Source organism: Topomyia yanbarensis, chromosome 3 (genome assembly GCF_030247195.1).
Source record: "Topomyia yanbarensis strain Yona2022 chromosome 3, ASM3024719v1, whole genome shotgun sequence".
NCBI lineage: Eukaryota > Metazoa > Arthropoda > Insecta > Diptera > Culicidae > Topomyia > Topomyia yanbarensis.
This window is the reverse complement of record NC_080672.1, coordinates 312,281,652-312,299,729: the sequence shown is the minus strand read 5'-3', so window position 1 is coordinate 312,299,729 and position 18,078 is coordinate 312,281,652. Positions and strand designations below refer to the sequence as shown.

At 39.9% G+C, this 18,078-nt stretch overlaps 1 protein-coding gene across 1 annotated transcript in view; it reads left to right on the top strand.

The window, feature by feature from the left end:
* LOC131689425 (phosphatase and actin regulator 4) overlaps window positions 1–18,078 on the top strand; it is a 534,941-nt gene that overhangs the window by 139,623 nt on the left and 377,240 nt on the right. The window contains exons 3-5 of the mRNA XM_058974505.1: window positions 3,188–3,355; window positions 3,545–3,643; window positions 3,959–4,054. Coding sequence (XP_058830488.1) covers window positions 3,188–3,355; window positions 3,545–3,643; window positions 3,959–4,054 — 363 coding nt within the window. The remainder of the gene's footprint in view (window positions 1–3,187; window positions 3,356–3,544; window positions 3,644–3,958; window positions 4,055–18,078) is intronic.

Sequence of the window (18,078 nt, the reverse complement as noted above, 5' to 3'; positions counted from 1 at the left end):
GCCAAAAGACAGTTAATTTCCATATACTCTTTAGCGACCCAGAGCTTCTGTGCTTGGATACCATTCGGTATCACTCGAACAAATTCACGTACTTTTCTGTTGCTGTCGTTCTTCATTCGGCGCTCATCTCCTGCAGATTCCACCAATTCTTCATTCGGGTAATGCCGCTGGAGATTGCGCTTCTGCTCTTTTGGGGTGAACTGGACTCCATTGTTGTATCATTGTGGCACACCCTTGCAGTAATGGCAGCTGGGTAAGTTTGTCCAAACATAACGATCCATAATGGGACTTAATGAAGGCTAACATCCGTTTGTTGAGGAGCTTCCTTTACTTCCGAACTCGTAGTATTATCTGTCACGAAAACGCTGGTTTTCTTGCCACAGGAACAGATCCCTTGCCAAATCGTAATTTTTTCGTGATCTTATCGGCGAAAAATTTGAACAACGGGATTTGTTTGAAATCCGTTATCGCATAGGATCAATCAAAACACATTCATCGAACTTTCATCAGCAGCTGATCGAGCAGCCTGGATTCAGACCACTGTTTAATGCTCGAGACTTTGGATGGGTTACTTAATTGATCGATATTCGCAACCTTCTCGAAGACGGATCCGCTGCAAAGTACAGCGATTAGCCTCCTTTTTTATGCTAATTAAATCCGAATGACCTTCAACCGCAATTAACAATATACGGTTCCATTCCGAGACTTGGTATTCACTATACTGCGTACATACTATAAAAAAATCTCAAAATTTTATCAAGATCGGAGCATAACAACTTGAGTTACAACCTCTAAACCACTCATAGGGAGAAGTTGGTTAATGTTGACTATGTGTTTGAAGTGTACGGATCTCTGCGCAATCAAACAGCTGCAGTCAACTGAGTTCACAAGAACCATGCATTTATTAAAAAGAATGCAATAATTACTAGTAACTCTAAGTTTTTTCATATTCTATTGTCGTGACTAAGATAAAAAAAATTAAGATCCTTTAAAAAATTAGGAAAAAATTGGAGAAAAAGTTTTTGAACGTTAGTAACTTTCATTGTACTGAACGGAATCACGTTATATTTGCACCAATCACTTGGAAAAATATTGTATTATATTTTTTACTTGGAAATTTTGTATTATATTTCGAAGTATGCATGACTTCTGTGGGTAGCGCAAAAATTCCGAAAGAGACGCGAAAAAACCGATATTTGTTAGTTCTGGCAAAGCCCACTCGAAACATTCTTGAAATCACTCACTCGAAACATTGGATTAATTAATTGAAAATCTGCCACACATGTGTTTCGGGCACACAATAAGCGCGTTTGAAATCCACGATCATTTTATGTGAATGTAATGCAAGCGTGTGTATTGCAAAATGTGACAAATTCCCAGTAATAAACCCCTCACCCTATGCTTTTCTTATTACCCACCCTGACTAAAAGTGTAACGCTGGCCCTGAATGTGGTGTCCCGATACCTAATCGAAAATTGGAAAGTTATATAAGTATCATGCATGCATTTTTGTTCTAAGTGCTTCATTCATCGTTCGCTAGTCGAATGAGAAGCATGTGGAGGCACGGTCAGATGGTGCGACATGAAGAAGGTAATCAGAATTTTGCTCGCCCGTGTATTGTTGTGCATATTACCTTTGTTAATCAGTCTTATACTGCATTAGGATTAATCGCTTTTTGGAACGAATGTGGTTTGCTTTCTCAATAACGACATATCAAAATCAAACGGGTGTCACATTCTATCCAAATTACATTCGTTAATAAAGCAATTATAACATTATGTCGAAAATATTTTGCGTTGTAATATTTCTAAATACGTCTGAAAGCTAGGAATATTGTTAAGTACCACGCCACGATATGTTTTGCCTAGTAATAAAAGACGGTGGACAATACATGAGAAGTTTACTATAATTTTCAAATAAAACCATTGCAAGTTTAGAAAATTTATAGGAATTTGAATCTATTTGTTGTGAGAATCACGCAAAATCTCGCGCGGATTTGGCACGTTTTTATTTTGTCGTCTTCCGTAACAACCCTGCAAGTACAGACGCTCTGGGTCGCTGATGAGCATAGGGAAACGAACTGTTTTTCGTCACGGGAGTCAAAAGCCTGTGAGTATGCAACATTTTTTCGCAGCGGCTTTAGGCGTTCACACATGTTGTGTGAACTGTTTGGATTAAGTGTCCAACTGGCGCCAATTTTGCTGTTAGCTTGGATATATTGTCTAGCTGGCAGCAAGTGGGCGTCATTTACTGACGAGTGGCACACGAAACATTCAAATACCCGGACAGACAGTTTTGTTTTCGTAGTTTTTTGATTTATTGTAAAAGCATAAAAGACCCACGGTTCTGTCGAGCTATTGTATGCAACCATGTCAAATATACTAACATTAAACAATCTAATTTCGAGTAATTTACGTAAAGAACCGAACATTCAATTTCCAAAACAAACTCCGAGTTACCATTCCGACTTGCCGAACTCAAATTATATCCTATGTTTTCCTATGTTTTTCCTACGGCGAGTAACGGTATATCTGGATCTTCCCATCAAAGTGTATTTTAACAGCTGATTCTTTAACCGGTACCATAAAATATCCGGGAAATACTCCTCAAGTATTTATCTCCACACCAGTGCACTGTTGTTATTTAATGTATTGATTTGACCGACACAATGATAATATTGTTTACTTTTTAACCTTTGCGCGAGATGATACGGAATTCTCGCTATCGGCTCAGTGGAAATGTGAGCGCAGGTCGAGTGTAAACAACGATAACTAGCAAATAATTATCGGTACACATAGAAAAAACAAATACAGATTCAAACCAAAGTAGTTTTTTTGTAGCGACTCAACCCCACGAGTAACTATACGCTATCACTTATAATTAATGCCTCGGCGGTTCAGCATTGTTTGGTTTCGTTATCGTGTTTTGTCCATGCTTGATTGAGATTCCTCTGGCCGGGGTTATTCCGTTCAGCTTGAACAAATTCTCACAGCAGAAGCATACTCAAGAATGTTTCCAACTGCTAGCAACCAACGCAGCGGGTGCGCTGATCGTCGACGAAGCTCAGCGTTCGTCATCTGCACATTCCACACCTCTTACGTAACCCGTTCTAGGTGTTCGCGCCCCTGCTGGATAGCATCTTTTACTAATCGTCATTTTTTTGTTTCTTTTCCTTTCTACCTACCAGCTACAAAGAAGCAGAATGGTGCTACCCTACGTTCCAACAGTCTTAACTCGGGCTCCCGAACACCTCCGCTGGAGCGGAAAAGCAAGTTCAGCGCGTTCGGACGCTTGTTCAAACCATGGAAGTGGCGAAGAAAAAAGAAAAGCGAAAAGTTTGAGTCCACCTCCAAGTGTAAGTAACGCTTTCCTTGTTTTTTTTTGCTCTGTGACAGCACGATTCGAGTTTTACTTGTTTTGAAACTATTATTGATATGCTCATACGAAAACTTCCAACACGCTTCTTGTACAAAAAATATCTACCTCAGACGTCATCCTGCACAGTTCATGTTCATAATGTTTCCCATTTACATACTACTTGCAGCGCTAGAACGTAAAATATCAGTACGTGCCAACCGCGAAGAACTTGTACAAAAAGGTATCCTGCTGCCCGAGAGTCCAACGTCGGCTCTGTCCATAGCTGGTGAGTATTTTCAACTAGTTCTCAGACTCCTTGCTTCAGTTGAAACCCTTTCCTTCACCAGGGTGCTTTCGGGAACGGTAAGCAATTTCCGTCTTGTAGTACTTATTTTAGAAAGTCTACCATACTGAAATCGCTCATGTTGATTTGCTGTCTCTCTTTGGCTTAATATGCTACCTGACACACACACACTACTGTATCTAATGACACACCAACCTTTCACAGTTTGAAACTAAAATATTTTTTTTCCAAATTTTTATCTCATTCCCTTCTTTGATCCGGTAAACCAAATCATTTGCTATGTACAAAAAATCGAAGCCATTTGTATTACTCCCACGGACTCGGTGACGTGGTCAACATCATCTCATAGACAACTACAAACCTTCCATCAGCCGAACCATTACCGAAGCCAAAGTAAGTCTTACGATAGTATACGATAACCAAAGAACAATACCTACTGTGTATCATCACCTCGGTATCGATGGGACTTGCCTTCCCGATTTCGATAGTCTTTGAAACATAGATCACACGCAACGTTGCCGGGCGAGGCGAGAGTGTGATATAAGTCAGATGTCTAACCAAAAAGGGCGAAATGGCAGTTGTCAAGTTTACCTCACCCTCATATGCAAAAGTAGCTTTCGCACGTGTTTACTGCCATGTTTATGTTTTCCTTGTATCGTGTCGTTATTTTTGTTTCTATTACAAGTATTTTATTGTTGTTTCATTTTCATCGCATTTCATCGCACACATTCAGCAAAGCGTTAAAACTCCCATTTCCATTATCGTGCACTGTTTACTACAACACGAATTTCTCTTTCGACCACATTCCATTTCCCATTCTGTTAGCATGCACCGTGAGGTGGCGAGAGAGAGCGTGTTTTTTTCTTTCTGTGTAGGGTTATTTTTCAGCGCCTTCCTTCTATCGTCGGTGGGGTTATTATTTTTCATACTCGTATACGGTAGCTATAATAATACGCTCACACGATTCTAATCATAACAAGGTATAATAAAATGGTAACAACCATCGACGCCCCAACCTAGTCTCACTCACCTGCGTTGATCTATTGATGCGTGAACTCTACCAATTTCGCGAATGTATTGTTTTTTTTCGATCGTGTTCGTCAATGGTTACGTATGGGTTTCGTTTGTTTAGCGTCTATGGGTTAATCAAGTGAGTCCGTTTTTCAATTTTAACACTAGGCTGTTTGAATTTTACTGACTAAACCATTCAATAAACATCCGAGATCAATAGCAAATACAAATACGTTCGCAGAAAAAGATAAAACGATGTTTAGAATTGGACTAATTATTCAATTTTTCATCAAAATTCAAGTTTGACGTAAAATTGTGTGGTTGTTCGTAAGTGCACTTTTTGTTATCTTCATATGTTTCACATTGTAGGAGATTATGATTAAGAACCAGGATTTACTGGCTCAAATGGCACGTTCCCCCTATTTAGTCGAGGATTTGTGCCTTGCCGTGTCTTCTCATAATTTCCTGAGCGGAAGGAGGAGGGAGGAAATAGAATTTGAAAGGTGGGAAAAATAATAGCACAAAAATAAACAGCAGGTTTAACAAGTAGTTCACATTGTCATTGTCTTCTATTCGGAGGGTGAGTCCATCCGAGCGTCTGTTCATCATGTTAGGGGCAGCTCAAAACAGCGTCTGTTCTCCATGTTAGGGGCGGCTGATGCATCGTCCTCGTGTCAGCGTGGGTCTCTAAACAATGCAGAAGAAAATACGAATCGGAACAATCGGCATAGACCTACGCGACGAAATAAGGACTACGATTGGAAACTCGGAATATGGAACTGCAGGTACTCTGCTTTCCAGCTTTCGACAGGATAATCTACGACGAACTCCAACCACGCAACTTTGAAGTCGTAGCACTGCAGGAACTTTGCTTGACAGGACAAAAGATACGGAAAAGCGGGTATCGGGCGTCTACTTTCTACCAGAGCTGTGGCACCACTAACGACTCCGACTCCGATAAACGCAAGGATGTGTAAGTTGAGGATCACAGGCCGTTTCTTCAACTACAGCATCATCAACGTACACTGCCCACACGTTGGGAGACCCATTGACGAGAAGGAACCGTTCTATGCGTAGCTGGAGGAGGTGTACGACGACTGTTCGCAACGGGACGTGAAAATCCGGTAATCGGGCCAAACAGCTTGCATACCGTATCGAATGACAACGGCCAACGATGCTTGAACTTCCCGTGGCATGCTAGTTCGAAGTACCTTCTCCCCTCGCAAAGATATTCACAAAGCCACCTGGAGATCACCTGACCAAAGCACCGAAAACCAAATCGATCACGTTCTAATCGACGGGCGATTCTTCTCTGATATCACCAACGTTCGTACCTACCACAGTGCGAATATAGATCCGGACCATTACCTAGTTGCAGTACGCATGCGCTCAAAACTCTCGACTTCGGGACGCCGGGGTTGCTCAAGACTACGCACAGCGGCTGGAAGCAGCACTATCCACGGAAGAACAGCTGGGCGCAGCTACTCTTGAAGATGGCTGGAGGGAGATCCGTTCCGCCATAGGAAGTACTGCTATAGCGGCACTAGGTACAGCGATTCCGAATCGAGGAAACGACTGGTTCGATGACGAATGTAAGCAGTTAATAGAGGAGAAGAATGCAGCACGGAACGAGACAGAATGTGGAGCGATACAAACAATCACGGAGCAGGCAAACCTCGGTCCTCCGGAGAAAGAAGCGCCAACAGGAGGAACGAGATCACAAAGCGATGGAACAACTACCGCGTAAATGACACACTACGAAGTTCTACGAGAAGCTGAGCAGTTCGCGCAAAGGCTACGTTCCGCAAGCCGATATTTGCAGGGACTTAGACGGCAACCTTCTTACGAACGAGCGAGAGGTAGAAGCAATACTATGACGAGCACCTCAACGGTGAAGCAGCAGAGGACGAAGGCGGTATGGCAACAGATCTTGGAGGACGCGCAGAAGACGATAGATTACCGGCACCTGATCTCCAAGAAGTCAAAGAGGAAATCGGTCGGCTGAAAAACAACAAAGCTGCCGGTGTAGATCAACTATCCAGCAAGTTACTAAAATACGGTAGGGAAACATTGGCTAGAGCGTTGCACTAAGTAATCGCCAAAATTTGCGAGGAAGAGACTTCCGGAGGAGTGGATGGAGGGTGTCGTTTGCCCAATCTACAAAAACGGTAACATTGCTGCCACTACAGCGCGATCACACTAGTTAGCGCCGCCTACAAGGTCCTCTCCCAAATTTTTTGCCGTCGATTATCACCATTTGCAAGGGAGTTCGTGGGACACTACCACGCGAGACTCGTGGGTTCCCGCGCCACTACGGACCAAATATTCGCGATTCGGCAGGTTCTGCAGAAGTGCCGCGAATACAACGTGCCCACACATCATTTGTTCATCGATTTCAAATCGGCATATGACACAATCGATCGAGATCAGCTATGGCAGATAATGCACGAGTACGGTTTTCCGGATAAGCTAACACGATTAGTCAAAGCGACGATGGATCGGGTAATGTGCGTTGTTCGAGAAGAGGGTTATGGCAAGGTGATGGTCTATCGTCCCTGCTGTTCAACGTTGCGATAGAAAGTGTAATAAAGAGAGCGGGGATAGACACGAGTGGCACGATCTTCAGGAAGTCGACTTCGCCGACGATATTGACATAATGACATGGAATTTTTAGGCGATGTCGAAAACGTACATCAGACTGAAGGCTGAAGCTAACAGGACTGGACCTGCCATCAACGTTTCGAAGACAACATACATGAGAGGAAGAGGTTTTAGAGTCCCCTCCCGAGTTCGGATTGACGGTGACGAATTCGAGATGGTCGACGGATTCGTGTATTTGGGCTCACTGGTAGCCGCCGACAATGATACCAGCAGTGAAATTCAGAGACGGATCTACTTTGGACTCCGGAGGACGCTCCGGTCTAACAAAATTCGCCGCCGCACGAAGTTGATTATCTACAAGACGCTGATTAGACCGGTGGTTCTCTACGGCCACGAGACCTGGACTATGCTCGTGGAGGACCAACGCGCTCATGGAGTTTTCGAGCGAAAGGTGTTGCGTACCATCTATGGTGGCGTGCAGATGAAAGACGGAACGTTGCATAGTGGATCCACTCCATGCAAAAGCTGGACAAAACCTCAAAAGTAGTTTAAAATATCTGAAAATATCATCTAAGGGTAATTTTGGTGCGCTGAACTCGATTTTAATTAAATTAGGACGCTCAAATGAAAATTAGATATCCTAGGGTGGTTCCAAAACTTTTTTTTTATTTCGCGAAAGTGAATTTTATTAACTTCTCAAAACAGATACTTCGTAAGTGAACAGAAACATTTTGATTTCCTTGGGTAGTCCTTAGTAACGAGTTAGATAGGGTTGTTCCAATTTATCGAAATCTGGTGAATAAAAAATGATGTAATTTTATAAATTTGTTTGTAGATCTTCAGTCCAATCTGAATACCATCGTAGAAAAAATAATCCCTTCATAGCTCTTTTTTACTTATTTATAAACGTATGCGTTCAAAATAGTTATAAAAGATAGCACATCTTAAGGTGTTTGATAGAATGCCTTAAATTTTTATTGGTTTATTTATTTATAGTTATCGCCAAAGCTATTAAAAGATGACAGGTTTATTTGATTTTTATGAAGATCTCAAATCATGCTCTACTACGCTCTATTCACAGTTGCTCATACGATGCATACTGCAGCTAAGCCGCTCAATACTTTTCCATTGATTTTCAATTCCAATGATGATATGAATATTTCTCCTTCTGGTTACTGACTTGGTTTTGCGTACGAAAGCATCCTGAGCATTTTTATTATATTCCTGCCTATACTGTATGTATGCTTTGAAATAGAGTCGTGAGCGTTTTTGCATGAAACTCTCACCAATTTGGAAGTGAATTATTGAGGGAGATTTTGAATTTGATCGTTGATTGTGATAGCTTCAATAGGGAGTTTGCACTTGAAAATAAATGTTGCATTACTGGCCAATAACTACAAATCGGGTAAAAAAGAACACTTCTCACACTGACGTGTTTACTTTACATCGGTCACCAGTAAAGCTAACGACCAATGCCTACCAAAGAGATAGGATTCATGGAAAGATATAATAATAGTTGCAGTTAGGGGCCGTACACTAATTACGTAAGGCTTTTTTAGAGCTTTTCAAGCTCCCCCTCCCTCCAGATAAGAGTTCGTAAGATTTTGGTGAACTCCCCCCCCCCCCCTACATAAGATCTTATCATGATTATCGTAATTAAAAAATCGAATTGTTAATTCATCAAATAATAAGATAGCGAAAACGATATGTATAGAATTATTACAAGAAAACTCATGACAAAATTTAACTGTAGTCATCTGCAGAATTTTAATTACATGCCAATCTCGCACAGTAGTAAGAATAACTGTTGTCAGATATTCAGTAACTCCAATTTGGTCCACATGATCTGCTTTGCTATATTGCACTTCCTTTGAATCTATTTTCTTGTGATGTAGAATTTAAAAGAGTTTATAACCTCTTCTGGCATGAATTTATTCTGAGTTCCAGCTGTGACGCTTATCGTACGCATAGCTCCGAGTTAACCATCTTCGAATTGTTTTTTGAATTAAAATACAGTTCACACTGTGGAAATATTCGACATTCAAGATCTTTGACAATCACATGTTAGAACATTTTCCAGATACCTTGCGGGTTTGAATCGAACGTTTGAAAAGAACAAAGTCGGTCTAACAACACGAAGGGTATCAACACTTCTTAACTTGTAAGGCATATTGTGACTCCAGTTCCTGAACAGAATAATGTACAATCAAGAGCCAAAAAAAATACTCATATTGTTTGATATACGAGGATTACCATTCAAATGAAAATATTTCCCTTTTCTTATTAAAAAGAATATTTCCTTATGGATTTAATTTTTTAAACTTGTTTTATTATATTACGTAAGAAAGGACAAACCCTCCCTCCCCCTCTAATAAGAATTTGTAAGATATTTTGAAACTCCCCCTCCCCCCATATGCCCTTACGTAATTAGTGTATGGTCCCTTAGTTTGCCTCGTTGGCTTGTATTTATTTGAATTTTTCTATAATGCCGATAACTGTGAAAATGTAGAAACAAGAGTCATAGGTGCAAGACGATTAAGGCATACTTATATTTGTATCAAGGAAATCGCCCCAAACCCTGAATTTACAAGCAGTGTTTAGAAAAGAAATCCACCGGTGAAAAATAATGAAAAGCTTCATGAAATCAAAAAGTACCATGCGTCTCCATGAAAAAAAAAACTAATTTTACAAATGTCCAAATATCAACCTTCGGCGCAAAACGACGCAAGATGGCACTATGATTTTTGAAAACTAGATAAAATTCTACGTCAGTTGTACTAGATGAGATCCTTCAACACGGTTTTACCAATAAAGAGATGACACTCTGAATGTAAATAAGTCCGCGTTAAACAACATAGTTATAATGATTTTATTGGTAACTTTTTAAATACTCATTACTTCTCAAATCGAGATACACCATTGCATTCCTGAGATGATTTTCTATTAGAAACGCCTATATGTGTTGTTAAATTAACGTTATAGTACCTATTGGAGCGAGATGAATTAGAATGAACAAAAACTTTTTGTCACTCAAATTCTTGCAGATTTCCAAGACCTTGTACGGTTCAAAAAAATGTAGCACTTATATTTTTCAATCGATTGACTCAAAAATTTGGTGAATACAGATTTAGGTAATGTACATTAAAAAAAATATAAAAGGTGTGAAAATCGACAATAAATTTTGGAGGTTTTGGCCGGCCCGGTCCCACTGTGCGTTGCGCAGGCGAATGAACCATGAGTTGCATCAGCTGCTGGAAGAACCATCCTTTGCGCATACCGCTAAAATAGGACGTTTGCGGTGGGCTGGACACGTCGTAAGAATGTCGGACGACGACCCGGTGAAGATGGTTCTTGAGGGCGACCCTACAGGAACAAGAAGACGGGGCGCACAGCGAGCACGGTGGATCGACCAGATAGAGGACGACCTGTGGACCCATCGAAGACTGCGAGGGTGGCGACAAGCAGCAATGGACCGAGTGGAGTGAAGACGGCTTCTGTATACAGCAAGAGACAACAAGGCTCTAGCCTGAATGACTCGACTCACTCACATTGTCTACGAGTAAGCCTAAAGCTCTTTACCATACTAGATGAGAAACTTTAGTATGTCTCTGAGTCAGTTGTCCAAACACAGTGTCGTCTATGTAAGGACGGACGAAAACTCGAAATAGCAATTGCGCTACTGCTGGGCAGTTGCATATCACATGATATAAGGTTCCGTAGTCGAATTCACAAAGATCACACGAAAAAGACTCAGCGCGCTGAATATTTGCCAAGTGATGATTGAGTTTGCAGCGACCGGTTAAATCCTGCATACCATAGTGGAGTTTCGAAAAATGCAGGAGATTTTTCGAAATCACTGGGCACGCTTGTTCTAGAAATGCCTTTGTTTGGCGTCACGTTTGTAGATTTCTCCGATAATTGCAATACTCAGACGAAGCCCAGGACCGCATTTATTCCTTTTATCCAACTTGTCGAAATTGGCAGAGTACGCAACACCAACGCAGTCAATCGCTGCACCTGCCAATTCGTTAGCCCATTAATTTCCAGTGATACCGGAATGTCCGGGTACGCAGACAAGGTAGATAGTGTTGACAATGTTTAATTCTTCGATTTGGGCTCGGCACACGATCACTAGTTTGAACCGTGATTTGTCTGAGCTAAGGGCCTTGATTGCAGCCTGAGTATCGGAGCAGAAGTTTATCACTTTGCCGGACAAGCTCTGTCGAAGTGCCAATTGTACCCGCATATAATCGCGAAGATTTCTGCTCGGAATATATTACAGTATCTACCTAGTGAGTGAGATTGTTCCAATTTCATTTCACGACAGTAGATACCAGCACATCCCTCCATCAGAAAACCGTCCGTGCATCAGGCCGCTTGCGTTTGTTACTGTTTCTCCATATGCCAGACAACCACTCCTCTCAAGAGGGAATCTTCAGATGGAATGTCCTGTAAGAGAAAGACATGTGAGTGTAAGATCTCTGGGAGCAAGAATTTCTTCGGCCCATGTAAACATTTGTGACAACAGTCGTGTATGACTGGTAGTAAGATCAACGTGGCTACTTTTAGACTAGTAACCTGCAGTCTGTATGCACATGATAGTGCTTCTTGTTTAAGGTGTATATGTTATAATTTGATATTTAAAAGGGCCTCAAGGGCAGCATCCGTAGTTGCGGTAAAAGTCCCAGTCAACGCCACGGGTGCCATTTTTTGTCGATGGTTTGGCTTTGGCTCTGTCACCACACGAGGCATCAGTATGACAGTATTGGACTACAATTGTCATATAAATTCAATAGATGTATTTGGGTTTGAGACCCCAGGTCTTTCCGAAAGTTCGTCTGCACTGCCCGAAGGTCCTGCATGCTTTCCTGACTCTGAACTCAATGTGAGCAGACTAGTTCAGTTTGGAAACCAATATAACTCCAACGTATTTAACTTGATCTGCACGCAGTAGCTCAGAATCAAAGAATTGCAAGGGATGTACCTCGGTTGTTATTCGCTTCTTTGTGAAAAGTACTATTGAAGTTTTGCTTGGATTAACTGATAATTTAACTTGTTGACATCACTGTTCGACAGCTCTTAATGCTCTTAAAGATCGTGCCGATACAAAGTCCAGCAATTAGTATTTGGTAATCGTCAGCAAAATAGGTTTCAAATCTAAGCTCATTGAGTTTCCTCAACAAGCCTTCGGCAACCAGGCTCCATAGCAAAGGTAGCAGATCGCCACCCTTGGGACAGCCGCATACACTCAATTTCCCTATTGCCCAAGGGGTGAGTCGTTTAGCACAAATCGAATTGTGCTCATAAATAAACAGCGTGGTAGGTTGTGCCGCAATGTGCCACCATGTGCCACGATGTGCCACGGTGTTCAGTTAAACAAAAGCAATGGTTGCTATGATTATTTAACTACACTTTGTTGGCAGTTTTTGAGTTGTCAGAAGTGTGCCTCATTGTGCCACACACTGTGGTAACGAGTGAAATGATCGTGTATTACTGTGAATCGTAATCTTATATCGTGTTATCGTAGGTGATACAGTGTGTATGGCACATTGTTCTAAGCGACTCACCCCTTGCTATTGCCTGTCTCAGTGACGAGCAAAGAATGCGGTTACTAAGCATTGCGTTTATCCAACCCGAGACACATGTAGATACCCCATGACCGTGCGTCGCTGCCAGAATAGACTGGAAGGACACTTTGTCAAAAGCACCTTCAATATCTAGGAACACACCCAAGCTAGATTGATTGAGCGAGAATGCCTTCTCAATGTTGTAAACAACATCGTGAAGCAGAGTGATCGTTGAATTCCCACACTAATATGTAGGTTGAATTTGTGCAGTGGATATACAACAAACAACAAAATCATTGCACAGCCACCCACGATTTGTGCAATCGCATATGCTATGCTATGGATATTCAACAAAATTAACGTTCCTAATGTGATGATCCATTATCCGTTCCAAAGCGTTCAGAAGAAAAGAACTTAAGCTGATAGGCCTAAAACTCTTGACTTCTTCATAGCTTGAGCGTCCCCTTTTGGAAATAAATCTAACAGTTATTTCTCGCTATGCTTACGGGATATATCCGGTAGCAAGATTGGAAAGCATAATCTTTTTCAAGACATGTTTGAAAGTATCAAATCCCTTTTGCAGTAGCACGAGAAGTATTCCATCTTTTCCGGGCGATTTGTATGGAGCGAAGCTGCCAACTGTCTACGTGACGGATTCAGTGGTAACCAATGCACAGTGGAAAAATGGACCCAAAACGAACGTGACTTTACTCAATAGTTTGATAGAAGGCTAAGTGTTGTTATCAAAATGCACACTTTTTATGTAAAAATAAACCCGTTTTACCCCATATTCTTCCTATAATTCAAGATTGAACTTAAATCAAGTTGTACATTTGGGGAAGAGGACGAATACGACTCATCCAAAGTAGTTATTTTTATGTAAAAAAAATCCGGGAACTCAATTGAAGATAGTTAAAAGGACCGCACGAAACTTGTGTATCCGTTTTACCCAAATTCTTCTCATAACTCAAGTGTGAAGTTAGATCTGGCCCTTCACTTCCGAAAGAGGCTGAATGCGACTGATCAAATGTATTAATTTATAAAATAGTACGGGGAATCGGTTGAAGATAATTAAAACGACCGCACGAAATATGTGTTCCTGTTTTACCCCAGTTCCCAGAACTCAAGTTTGAAGTTAATTCTTACTGTGTATTTATGAAAGAAAGGCTGAGTGCGGCATATCAAAAATAATATTTCTTATTAATGAAAACCCGAGAAATTGATTATAGGTAGATAGAATTACCGTGCGAAACGTGTGACCCCGTTTTACCCCACTTCTCATATTTCGCGTTTTCTTTTAAACCTGACAGCATTTCAGAAACAGACTAAAGGCGATTTTGTTGTACATAAGAATTACTACTTTTCATCAGCTGTATTCGGCCTCTTTTCGAGAAGTACAGCCAGGTTTAACTTCACACTTGAGTTATGAGAGGGACTTAGGGTAAAACAGATACATATTATTTTTGCGGACATTCTAGCTAGCCTTAATTGATTCCCTGGGCTATTTAACCTAAAAAAAACTTTTTTATCAGCCGCTGAGCTGTTTTACATAAAAACCTACTTCGGTGAGCCGCTTTCAGCCTCGTTCTGAAATGATGAGCAAAGTATAACTTTGCTCGTAAAATGTGTTAAACATTGGGGTAAAATGGGTATACACGTTTCGTGCAGGTATTCTATCTTCAATCGATTTCCCTGATTTTTTTACATAAGGATTGCTACTTTTGAAAAGCCGGAGCCAGGTTTAACTTCCCACTTGAATTATGGTAAGAATTGGGGTAAAACGAGTACACACGTGTCGTGAGGTTTTTCTAACTATCTTCAATAGATTCCCTTGATTTTTTACATAAAAATTACTGCTTTTATTCAGCCGCTTTCAGCCTCTTTCTGAAATGTTGAGTAGGGTATAAATTCACACTTGTATTATGTGAATAATTAGGGTAAAACGGATACAATCGTTTCGTGCGGTCATTCTAACCATCTTCAATCGATTCCCCACATTTTTTTACATAAAAATTACTACTTTTCATCAGCTGCATTCAGCCTCTTTCCGACAAACACAACCAGGTTTAACTTCTCAGTTGAGCTATAGGTGGAATTTGGTGTAAAACGGGTACGCATGTTTCGTCCGGTCATTCTAACTATCGTCAATCGATTCCCGGAACTATGTAACCTTAAAATAATTAATTTTTGTTCAGCCGCTTTCAGCCTCTTACTGAAATGTGGAGGAAGGTATACCTCAGCACTTGTATTATGTTAAGAATCGCAGTAAAGCAGATACAAGTGTTTCGTGCGTTCATTCTGACTATCTTCAATTAATTCTCTGGATTTTTCTACGTAAGAATTACGTAGAATTTTTTCGTCAGTCTGTTGGGGTAAAACGGGTACACACGTTTTGTGCGGTCAATATAACTATCTTCAATCGATTCCCCAGAATTTTTTGCATAAGATATTCAGCCTCTTTCTGAAATGTAGAGCCAGGTTTAACTCTACACTTGAGTAATTGGAGGAATTGGGGTAGACCGGGTACACACGTTTAGAGCGGTTAGTCTAACTATATTCAAACTATAACCTGGACTTTTATGCATAAAAATTACCAATATAAAATCAGGATTAACTTCAAACTTTAGTTGTGCGAAGAATTGGGATAAAATGGGTGTAGGGGAATTGCGGGAAAAACCGACACTGTGGGTAAAACCGACACCCCACAACTTTTCCTAGAAATCAAATTTTTATTCATTTCATAATGACACATTATTATTAGTACGTTTATGTAGAGCATTTGAAGAAAAATTGGATTTACCTTAGTACGCCGAATGTCATAAAAATAAACAAAACATACGACAGCGGCGTTCATACTCGTCTAAATGTTGAATTTTGTTGGTAGATTTTAAGGTTTTAACCAAACAAAAGCTTTTCAAATCACCTCATTTTTCAGTACCTATTATTATCGGCCTTTCCTATGTTCAACTAGGTGCATTGAAGATGGGTTTGAGAAATTTAATATTTTTAATCGCTTTTATAAAAAAATGTGCGCTGTTGGGGTAAAACCGGCACGCTGTTAAGATGGTTGTGTATACTTGCGATTCATTACAAAATGCTGGGGATCTTTGTGACACTTCAATTACACTATTGGCACACTATAGTAATAGCAGAAATACACAGAAATATTTTTATTGCGTTTATTTCTTATAAGTCTCGTTAAAAATCAAAAATTGGAATTTTTGCTTATCTGATTCTATCGAATCTTTTGCTATTTCTGCGAAAAGCTCATCAAACCGAATTTCTAGGTGTTCTCTTGGTTTGTTATAGACGAACTTTATCACAATGAGAGTCCCGAAAAATTAAAGTCTGAAAAAGATAGTATTATTAAGAAGTGTGTGTCACTTATAAGTGAATGAATCCGATTAGCAGAACGTAGAACGCTTGCAAATCTTCTTTTACAAAATAAAATGACACTGAAGGTTCCAATGATGTACGTAAGAATTATTTGGAAATACCCATATCAAGAAATAATCCTATAGAATAAAATATTCTTATTTATAATACTACGCTTTCGAACTTTCTTCCCCTCACTACATTATGAAGCTATAAAAAGCACATATTTGCATCATACATACTTACACTTCATTAATCACGCATATATCTCATTTAAAAAAAGAAAAAGAATTTAAATAAAGTGGAAAGAAAATAAATTAAAGGGGGTGTCGATCTAACCCCTATGGGGTGTCGGTTTTACCCGCAGTGCCTATAAAAAGGCATTTTGTTTTCCATGTTTTACAACCAATAATTTTTAATGAAATAAATTTTTTGAAGCGCTGAAAAAAATAAGCCTTGTTAAGAATTTTCTGAAGAAGAATTCTGCATAAAAATTATAATTTTATTGGTTTTGTGGCAACTCAGAAAAAGTGTTAAGCTTAAGGTGTCGGTTTTACCCATAATTCCCCTATACGTTTCGAGAGATTATTCTAAATATCTCCAATCGATTCTCTGGACTTTTCTTATATAAGACTAATGTTGGTCAGCTGTACTCAACTTTCTTTCGATTTATATATTCAGTTTTGAAAATGAATTCAAACGAAAAGGGGAATTGGGGTAAAACGGGCATGACGGCGTAGCGTGTGGTCGTTGTAAATACTAGCGATCAATTTTTCAGACCTTATTACATAAATAACATCTTTCCTGGCACACAACATCCAGGCTTTTAAAAAAGCCTGGGTTCATTTTTCCCACTGTGCAATATGCGTACGAACGCTTACGAGCCTGAATCACCAGAATGAGATCTGTAAACATTATTTAGCTCCGGATCGATACAACCTGGAAAGTGTGAGTCGAGGAGAGAATTAAGAACATCTTTTTCGTCCGTCACATAGTGCAGTTTTATCAGCCACAGCCCGCTCTGCAGATCTGAGAAATTTCTTGTATGCAGTACGATCCTGACCTGAAAGTCCTGGAGTCAGCACGCTTCTCATATCTTTCTTCATTATTTTAAGCCCAGCCCTCCACCAAGAAGTTTTAACAATTCGAATAGGACAATCTTCTTTGTATGAGGCTACTATGAACGAGTTTGTCGTATCCATCCAAGTCGTCTAGTTGACTGGAAAACATCCATGAAATTGAGTCGCCAAGTTGTCCAAAAAGAAGTCCCAGTTTGTAGAAATAGGATTACGATATGTTACCACATTAAGGGTGACATCAAGATAATCGAAAAATGTATATTTATGATCGGATAGAGACGGTTCAGTTTTATTTGGAACCAGCCAATTTCCCAGCTCATGCGAAACCCTTTCAGAGCAATGCATTCCCGAGCAAAGTCCAACATCAAAATTACAGCAAATAGACAACATATTTTGATATCATGCATCAAATTGAAATCTTATTTTGATATCAGTTTAAACTTTTTCAAATATGACATCATATTTTGATCTCATTTTGATGTGCTTACATTTTTAGAAAAATATGTTTGTTTCTATTTCTTTGACAAACATCAAATTATTCCTTATTTTGTTATCAATGAAATATTTCACATTCTCAATAAGTTTTCAATTTGCTTTCACTGATAGCATAAATAGTTTTCTGTTTGATGTCATAGTGCAATTTTTCTGCTTTCGATTTTGATCTTTTAACCGTTAAAACGACCAAAATGATAACAACCTGAGCAATCATTCCCTACTACATCACAACATCAAGTTTAGTTCTCAATTTGTTATCAGACTCTGCTCGGGTTATGTCTAACACCTC